At 43.4% G+C, this 9,849-nt stretch overlaps 1 protein-coding gene across 2 annotated transcripts; it reads left to right on the forward strand.

Moving 5' to 3' along the window:
- Positions 1-3,507: 3,507 nt before the first annotated feature.
- On the forward strand, positions 3,508-9,073 carry LOC120690895 (sulfate transporter 1.2-like). Of its 2 annotated transcripts, XM_039973776.1 has the most exons (15): positions 3,508-3,911; positions 4,471-5,063; positions 5,169-5,528; positions 5,678-5,726; positions 5,833-6,040; positions 6,110-6,284; positions 6,390-6,455; positions 6,553-6,666; positions 6,772-6,888; positions 6,955-7,081; positions 7,166-7,452; positions 7,545-7,735; positions 8,194-8,279; positions 8,380-8,456; positions 8,561-9,073. In XM_039973776.1, exons 3-15 carry the CDS (start codon positions 5,187-5,189, stop codon positions 8,702-8,704), a joined length of 1,983 nt encoding a protein of 660 aa, XP_039829710.1. In that variant the 5' UTR covers positions 3,508-3,911; positions 4,471-5,063; positions 5,169-5,186; the 3' UTR covers positions 8,705-9,073. The 2 variants fall into 2 exon arrangements, with proteins under 2 accessions (XP_039829710.1, XP_039829711.1); XM_039973777.1 differs by having other exon boundaries at positions 3,508-5,063; positions 5,174-5,528.
- Positions 9,074-9,849: the final 776 nt, after the last annotated feature.

Raw genomic sequence — 9,849 nt, forward strand, 5'->3', positions numbered from 1 at the left:
GATGCATGCCCAAGTAGCAGCGCATCTATACGCTTTGCTTTTGCCATGGGCGGACTAGTAGCGCCCGGGTCTAGTAGCTAGCTAGCTAGATACGTAGCGCGTGCGCGTGGGCCTCAGCAGCAGCCCGTGGATCCGATGCATCGATCCTCCCGACGAGCACCATCGGCTGATGGGTCATGGATGGGACGGCAGGAAGCTACCAAAGCGCCCGCCCGGCCAGCCGGCCAACCCCGCCAGCCACCGCACGCCAGGCAATGTGCGCAACAGCTCGATCGATCGCGGGCGGGCGCACTCGCTTTCTCCGCTCCCCAACGGAACAGGCCCGGACCGCACGGCACCCCTTTCCCTTTTCGGCTTGTTGGCCACAGGACCGGCCGCGCCGGCGGCCGGCCGGCCTCCGGTGGAGCAGTTGAAACGACGACGTGACGACGGCGCCAGCAGCCGTCCTGCCGGCCGGGATGGAGGTACGGCATGCCGCATGACGACTAGTGAGAGGATCGCCGGAGCTGTGCTGTGTGTGTGGTGGCTGTCGAGTGTCGAGGAGCGGCGCCGGCGGCCGGCCGGCCGGAGCGACCGGACCGGACAGGAGCACTGGAGAAGCCGAGCTGGACACGTACGATGGAGATGGAAGGCGGTGGGATCGAGAGATGCTGGTGGCTGCTGTTGCCCTTGTGTGCTTCCTCCGATCCAAATTCCAATCTCCTCAGCTGTCGCGTCCTCAGCTTTCAGCTTTCAACGACGCGAACGCCGCAACGCGACGCGCAACATTGGCGACGCCTCCGCTGTGCCCGTGTCGGCTGTCGCCGTCACTAATCATCCAGGCGGGTAGCAGTGGGCCGGGTCACAACCAATGGGCCTCCACTGTACCCCATTGGTTGCGAAGTCCACAACCAAAAACCAACATTAGGATGACCCATTATCCTGGACAAGGCCGGGCCCGAAATCCACTTACAGTTGGGCCCAAATGTACTCGACGGGGCAGACGGTGGATTAAGCAGCTTCGTTTTCCTCTAAAAAAAAGCAGCTTCGTTTTTTGTCATTCAGATCAGCTCCACGGCATCCAGCAAACTCTGCTCTCAGCTTTGTTATTTCTTTTTTTTTAAATGTTTGGAGGCAACTGGCGAATTCTGCTGCTGGCATCTTTGGACCTCATGGCTGCATTTGAAGAAGAGCATACTTATTAGAGACTAAAATTTGACGGCACAAGAGCAACTTCTCTCTTTCTCTCTCAAATAAACTTCCTTGGTAGATGCCTGACCTATTTGAGGTATAGATTCACGGTTCGCCATAGCTTGGAGTTGGATATCTAAGTACAACGCGTCATTAGTTTATCATCGAAATGGCAAGCGAGCAGAAATAATCTTCTTTTAAGGCCAAGTTGCCTCGCCATCACATACGCCGCGTCCACACCTACCGACTCCATCATTAAACAAGGCAGTGCTTTTCTTTTTCTAGTTAAAGACCTTTCGAAAATGGAACATTTTCTAGCTCTCTCTTCTCGTGCACGGCAGGTCAGGGAATGAGACTATCGATCATTGTCTAATAATAATCATTAGAAATTATTGTGTGGAGAACATCTCTATCTGTGCGACTCTGCCAAAAAAAAAAACAGCAAGGACTGTATGTATGCATTACAGGATCAAACTTCAAAACTCTCATCCTACATATGTTCAATCTGGTGTTACCGGTCATGGTTTTATGATTAGGCGCGTGATTTTATAATGCGTTGTTTTGGTCGATTCTAGTTTTTAAAACCGATCCAATTGTGCATTAAGAGAAAGTAAACAAAATAAGTCCACACTAAAGAAACATTCACATTTTAAAAACACGCCACCAGAAAAAAATAAAGATTAGACTAGCAATCAAGTCTGAATGTTGTAGTTCTAAAAAGCATGGTACTTCAAATATCATATATTTTAAAAGGATGAGCATAGAAAACAAATAGTTTTACATGAAACAACGGTTAGCAAAATGGTTTGAAGAAAGTTTTAAACTTCAAAAGGAACTTTAATCTTAGCAATTCTATGAGTTTTAAAGCTGTCCAATGTCCTGTGGCCTTTTAAAACCAAAGTATATTGATCTTTCTTCAAACCTAAAACCATTTTTATCAAAACAGACCCTTACAAGTTACTCCCTCCGTCCAAAAATAAATGCAATTATATGGTTTAAAATTTGTCCCACAAAAAATGCAACTTTGACCTAGTAACCACAAAAGACAAGAGTCTCCGGAAACTTCTCATACAAAAAACAAGCCAATGTCTAGATTTTTCTTACAAAAGACAAGGGGCATTTTGGTAATTTGCACCTAGCATTGGTTTACGTGTTCGGTCCTAGAATTGCATTTATTTTGGGAGGAAGGGAGTACAACTGACTAAGGGTCTGTTTTGTTTCCAATTTTTTTCCTACAGTACCTATCACATCGAATCTTTGGACATATGCATGGAGTATTAAATACAGTTAAAAAAGATGACTAATTACACATTTCAACTGATTGGCACGAGACGAATGTTTTAAGTCTAATTAGTCCATGATTGGACATTAATTACCAAATAACACGAAAGTGCTACAGTACCCAGAACCCAAACTTTTTCGCGAACTAAACACAGCCTAAGAAAACAACGCTCTTGGCAGTGTTAGTGATAAGAAATCCGATATTCTGATGCCATGCCAAAACTGGATATGAACTGTTGGACAGCCATCAGCCCATCATTACCTCTTTTACCCGGGTTTATGAAAATATCTGCGTGACTGCGTCGTCCACAAGCGAAGTTCTTTAACGGCCAAGTTGCCGCGCGATCACAAAAGAATGATGTCTCTACCGATTCCATCCATTGAACGTGGTAGAGTCTTTCTTCTTCTTTTTTTGGCTTGAAGACCTTTCAAGAAAGAAAAAATATTCTCTGCTAGTTCTCTTCTAGTGGCACGGCAGCTCACTGTGTTCGACAATCATTGTCTAACAATTAATGGGGATTGTTGCGTTGAGAACCACTCTTTACGATTAGAGGGAGTGTATGTATCACAAGATCCAAACTCCAAAACCCATCATATTTCAACCTTGTTTTACTGTCTTCATTTCATGACCAATAGCAAGAGTGTGTAATGCATTTTTTTCTTCAAAATTTAATTTACTAGACCAATTGAAGTCCAACTGAGCATTAAGAAAAGGCAAGAAGATAAGTCAATATTAACATTCTAAAAACATCACGAAGAAATTCAATTAGACTAACAATCAAGTTTGAATGCCATAGTTTTTTTCTAAAGCATGGTACTTCCTCTGCTTTTAAGTAGATGATATTTGGGACAAGCTAACAAGTTCATAAACGTCATATATTTAAAATGATGAGCATAAAAAGGAAATAGTTTAATATAAGAAATGGTTAGCAAAATGATTTTAAGAGAGTTTTGAACCTGAAAAAAGGAACTAAATTTTAACAACGCTATGATTTTTGAAAATATCCAAGTGTCTCGTAGCCTTTTAAAACCAAAATTTTTTGATCTTTCTCCAAAGGTAAAAAAAATGTATCCAAACAGGCCCAACCGCCTCCCTCGCCGACGTCGCCGTCGGCCGCTCTCCTCTGCTCTTCTCCCCGGAACTTCGATTCTGCGTCCGGCTTGACATCGGTGCGCTCTGTGCCGACCAACTCGCGTCGCCCAAGGTGCTGGGATGGCTTCAGGCTGCGGGAGGATGCGCGGCGGCGGCGAGGGGGCAGTAAGTCAGGCGAGTCCCGTCCGCCGGCGGCCGGGAGGAGTGGTGGCCGGCGGATGGACGGCATCGGGAGTTGGGGACGGATTCGGACTGCGGCGCTTGGTATTGCAACTGGAGCAGTGTACGAATGCGCCCCCCAGAGTCACAGAGAAGCTGCTGCGACTGACGGGAGAAGGGCATGTTCGCCGTTTCAGTGGCACTTAAGGTAAACGAATTGGGGGTAAAATCTCACTTTTGCTTTCAATATAAGCAGGACCAAATCTGGTCTTTGGTCTAAACGAAATGGGGGTAAAATCCTGATGAACCCATTTCTGAAGTGTGGCACTTCATGTAATTTTTACCCTATGCGCTGAGATATCCAAGTTATTTAATTCTGCTGCATCTGAACGAGGTAGTTATCTAATGTGTTTTCCTAGAGTTATCCAAGTTATTTATGCAATATTCGCTTTGTAAGAACTGAACCTGCTTCTCCTCAAATGATATGGCATCGCTCGTGCCAATTTTCCAAAAAAAAAAACAAAACAAAAGAACCGATCTGGCGATCTGTATAAACCTGATTTAAGTGTTGAGGGTTAACAATAAAAAGTGCACTATTGAATGATATCTCATATGTCCTGATGAGCTGACATGCCCCGTTGAATTAATTGTGCATGATGGATAGCTGACTGGCAACCTGTCTTGAAGAACAATTGAATACAGTTTTCTGGATCCTGTGTGAATTAAACAGCACTATGTAACTCCAAATATGGTTGCTTTGCTTGTAGGTTTTTCAGTTCAGATATCAAGTGGATTTGACCATTGGCTCTTCTCTATTTTTTAAGCTGCAAGTGTACCATTCTTTTCTCCTCGATGTGTACAGATGTTTGGAGGTGGTTCTGTCCATGCTACTGAAAACATCATTGCATGTATGCTGCTGAGGACATGAAAAGATTGCGGATCCATATATAGCACTGTTAAAAGAGCCTCTATATATATCCATGTATAGTTGAATCTACCAGTTTATGTCCTTCCAAAAAAAATATGTCCTGTTTATAATACACTGGACACACAAGCCCTTTGCGTGTTCGAAAAAAATAAGTGCGCTGAAACCTTCAGAAATTTCGAAGTCCTATTCAGCAATCAGCTAAGGCAGATGGTTTCTGCCTCGTTTAACAATCCGTTGCATTTTTTTGGCATCTCAAGATCTATACTTTCAGGGCTTATTCTGCTCCTATTAAAAATAGAGGTCTGACTTTTGATGGTAGCAGTTGCTCCTCGACTTGTATATATGTACATTCCCATGCTTCTTGACAGTGCAACAGAGCAGGCCTTTCTTCACTAGCTACACAGAGGCACCTCTCCTAGCATTATTCTGCAGGTCTACTTTTATATGCTATCTTGATACTTCCGGATGATATTATGACCAATCATGTTTTCCCTTTTAAGCACAATCACAAATAGCTGATCATGTTATCACTGACAGGACAGCAGCTGTTAAACAATGCCGCAAGCTGTTTCTGATGGAGGAGAGAACCTCAATGGCTCTGACGTTGGTGGCAGCCAGGCATTATCGCACTACGGCATGGATAGCACTGGTTACAGCGTCAGCTTTCCACCGAAGAAGAGCCTCCTCAAGGAGTTATCCAGCACGTTGAAGGACATGTTCTTCGCCGGAGAAGATCCGCTGCGGCAGTACAAAGAGCAACCGAGCTGGTTCAAGAGGGTCTGGCTCAGCCTGCAGCATGTGTTCCTGGTGCTTGAATGGGGCAGGCACTACACCCTCAGCATGTTCAAAGGGGATTTCGTCGCTGGCCTTACCATAGCCAGCCTCTGTATACCTCAGGTACTAGATTCAGTGAACAACTCCATCCACTCCCAAGTAGACGTAATTTACTTACCTTTGAATGCTTGCATCAGCAGCATGTACACACTCCACTAATTTATGTCATGTGGTCTGAACAAGTGATAAAATTTTAATTATTTTTAAACTAGGATATTGGGTACTCGAAGCTTGCTAATCTGCCGCCAGAGATTGGGCTGTGTAAGTGCATCAAACTAATCTGTTTCTGTTTGTGGCTTCATCCTGCATGCTACTTAGTATCACAGCAACTGAACTGAACTGAGGTGCCTTTTTTCCCCCCTGACAGACAGTAGCTTCGTTCCACCATTGATATACACTTTGATGGGCAGCTCCAGAGATTTAGCCATTGGCCCTGTGGCCGTTGTGTCGCTGCTGCTCGGCAGTCAACTGCAGAATGAGTTCGATCCCAAGACGCACCCGCTAGAGTATAGACGTTTAGCTTTCACTGCAACATTCTTCGCAGGGATTACTCAGGCTGCGCTCGGGTTCTTCAGGTTAGGGATCTTTGCTTGAGTGATGAAAAGTTTACATGTTAGTTCTATGGCTGAACTCTGCTACTGCAGGCTGGGGTTCATCATAGAGTACTTGTCTCATGCTGCCATCGTTGGATTCATGGCTGGTGCTGCCATCACCATTGCTCTTCAGCAGCTGAAAGGGTTCCTTGGCATAAGAAAGTTCACTACCAATACCGACATAGTATCAGTCATGAAATCAATCTTCAAGAGTGCTCATCATGGGGTAAGTTGTATAGTGTTGTACGTTAATCTCACTATCTCAAACGTTCTGCTTGTTATTCCAAAGAGTGATAGGAGTATCTGAGATACATGGTTGTCGTATAAACAGTGGAACTGGCAGACGATATTGATCGGTGCATCATTCCTTGGATTTCTTCTGGTCACCAAATATATTGTAAGATAAACGACAAGTACTACATTTTCCATAGTTTCACCTTGGTTATCTTTACTATTTATGCTGACTACGCTATTCTATTGGGGTAACTGGTTAGGGGAAGAAAAAGAAGAAGCTCTTCTGGATGTCCGCAACTGCACCGCTCATTTCAGTGATCATATCAACCTTCTTTGTGTACATAACTCGTGCAGACAAGCATGGTGTCGCAGTTGTAAGAGCCAGTCTTGAGTACTCACAAGTTGCAACGCAGTTTCTCTGTTAGAGACGACAGAAACACTAGAAGTTAGCAATGAAGCTTGCTTATCACTGGTTGCAGGTCAAAAACATAGAGAAAGGCATCAATCCGCCTTCAGCTAGCCTCATATACTTCAGTGGCCCGTTCTTGCTGAAAGGATTAAAAATTGGAGTAGTAGCTGGATTGATAGCCCTAACGGTAAAACAAAATCCATTTAATTTCAAATGGGAACAATGTGCTGACACTTATGTGAACTTTTACCAGGAGGCGATTGCAATTGGAAGAACATTTGCTGCCATGAAGGATTACCAACTAGATGGGAACAAGGAAATGGTGGCTCTCGGAACCATGAATGTGGTAGCTTCATTGACTTCGTGCTACATAACCACAGGTAACTGCTATTTCAGTTTAAAACAAATCATATAGACGAACGGTTGTATACATTCTTTCTGAAAAAAAAAACTTTTCGTCATAGGTGGTTTCGGGCGATCAGCAGTCAATTGCGCAGCTGGCTGCAGAACAGCTGCATCCAATGTTGTTATGTCAATTGTAGTACTGCTTACGCTGTTGTTTATCACTCCATTGTTCAAGTACACTCCCAATGCCATCCTCTCTTCCATCATCATATCAGCAGTGCTTGGCCTAATTGACTACAAGGCAGCATACATTATATGGAAGGTCGATAAGTTGGACTTCTTGGCATGTCTGGGTGCCTTTTTAGGAGTTGTATTTTCATCAGTGGAGTATGGCCTGCTAACTGCGGTATGGATTAAACCATTTCCGTTTTGTCACCTGCAATTGAACTCCTCATACATTTTAAAAGGGCTCATTATTGTTTAATTATTGTTGAATAGGTTGCAATTTCAATTGCCAAGATACTTCTCCAAGCGACACGGCCAAAAACCGCCTTGCTTGGTAACCTTCCAAGAACGGCCATATATAAGAACATTGAACAATATCAAGAAGTTACCACAGTGCCACGGGTGGTAATTGTTCAAGTGGATTCGGCTATCTATTTCACGAACTCCAACTATGTTAAAGAAAGGTAGGAAGCCTTATTTTCTATGGTACTAATAGTATTTTAATTTTTCATTGTATTCTTCTTTTTCACAAAAATGTCATGAACCATGCTACCATACCTGTGAATTATACTCGAATAATATCAGTTGATATGTTTGCATCGGGGGGGGGGGGGGGGGGGGGTTGACGAACAACACACTAAAGCTAGTACGAGCTCGCATCTATACCTTAGTGTATATATGATATATCTAGTTAATTATGGCAAATTTGGAAATTGTTTCTTCATAGAAAAAAATCAGGGTGTTGAGGAATCTTCAGAATCAAATCCAGAAAGTCAGCTCATGCCAACATTTATGATTTCAATCTCTTCCATGATAAGACTGTACGTCAAACAACATACTATTTTATCATGTTCAGTATTCTAATAGCATTAGCATGTTCTTTTAATTAAAAATAGGCTCATTTTTAATATCCGATTGTCAGAATCTTGAGGTGGCTGGAAGAGGAGGAAGAACGACAACGTCAACAGAAATTTCCCCAAATTGAGTGTCTGATTGTTGCGCTATCTGGTAAGAACAAAGTCAATTAGTTCTCTATAAAAAATACTGCATATGTTTACTGAATTTCAGTTTATTGGTTCGTGAAGCTGATGTGTTACTCCTTCAACAGCTGTGGCTGACATTGACACAAGTGGAATCCACGCCTTGGAGGAGTTGTTCAGAGCACTTGAGAAGCGCAAAATTCAGGTGAAACATTAAAACTGGCCCTGGGATTTCTGGGATCGGTAGCAATCACCCTACTACTGCAAAGGTCTTCACTAAACGAAAATCCTTTTGCCTGTCATTTACAGCTGATCCTTGCCGACCCCGGACCAACAGTGATTCAGAAGCTCCACGCAGCGAAATTCACAGAACTCATTGGTGACGACAAGATATCCCTGACGGTTGGAGATGCAGTGAAGAAATTCGCTCCAAAGGCGGTGGATAGCGTCTGATGAAGATGGCCCAAGTCATCCATGGGTGGACCGCAGACAAGCTTCAACTACTTTTGGATCATGCTCCATGTCTGCAAAGTGCGAATCTATGCAGCGGAGCAGCATGACTGTAACTAAAGCAGCTTGTAAATGTTCAAGTAATAAAGCAGGCCTGCAACATGATGTTGGGTAAGGAGACGGTGAGGTGGGCTAGTTGGATTTCCGAGTCGATCAGTGTGACCCGGTGTTTGTTAGCATTGCAAGCCTCTTTTGTTTGATGGTGGAGCGATGCTTGGTGATTTAACGAATCACCGCCCACCATGACAAAAAGGGAGTGCTTTGGCAGTTTTTGCAATATGTAATTAAATAAATGACAAAAAATTACCACCACTAGTTTTGCAATAAAAAAAGTACTCCCTAGCTAGTAACAAAAAAATCTAAGGTGCGCATTTGTAACTTGACCAATAATTAGTCTAACAATATGAAACGATTGTGCTACAGAAGTGGTTACATCCGATTTGTAGTTAGGAATACTTTCTAGTGATCAAGCTTTCCTTCCCACAAGCGATATATTATAAGATAATTAGTGGTCAAATGTTTTATCTTAAACCGGGTAAGTCAAGATGCCCGTTACACGGAAGGTACAGGAACATATCACATTCATCTTATTAATATTATTACTCCTCACATATCATTGTGATAAGGGTGTCAAATCCTGAAAGACTTGCGAATTGAGTCCCAAATAATGAAAACTCTCCATCTGAAATGTTTCCTTTGTAACCTAGTGGGCCGATTGGTGCACTCGTCGAAATTGATTAATCAGGCCCAAAAAAGATCGTGGGCCTCTACAAATCGGTACTCGGAGTCATGCATTCGCCAGCAGAAATCCATCGTATATATTCCTCCACAATTTCGGCATCGTCGAATCTAAGGAAATGCATTAAAGAATGTTTTTTTCTTCATGGAAAATTGATCGACAAGTTAAAACGATCCAACAGAGCTCTCCGGTCCCGTGCGCCACATGACGAGGCCATAGTGCCTTTCCCAACCTTTTTGCGCTTGTGGTGCCGGGCTCTTGTGCCTGTCCCAATCCGACCAAATAATGAGCGCTTTTGCCTGTGGAAAAAAAAAACTAAACATCAAGTTTGCCTTTTTCCCTAGCCTTA

The sequence above is a fragment of the Panicum virgatum genome, chromosome 9N, assembly GCF_016808335.1.
Source record: "Panicum virgatum strain AP13 chromosome 9N, P.virgatum_v5, whole genome shotgun sequence".
In the NCBI taxonomy this organism is placed as follows: Eukaryota; Viridiplantae; Streptophyta; class Magnoliopsida; order Poales; family Poaceae; genus Panicum; species Panicum virgatum.

Bases quoted from the DNA above. Each gene is read 5' to 3' on its own strand.
- LOC120690895 (XM_039973777.1), top strand. From the start codon at position 5,187: ATGCCGCAAGCTGTTTCTGATGGAGGAGAGAACCTCAATGGCTCTGAC. The intron at 5,727-5,832 runs GTAAGTGCATCA...CCCCCCTGACAG, and splicing joins GCCGCCAGAGATTGGGCTGT to ACAGTAGCTTCGTTCCACCA. The intron at 8,457-8,560 runs GTGAAACATTAA...TGTCATTTACAG, and splicing joins TTGAGAAGCGCAAAATTCAG to CTGATCCTTGCCGACCCCGG.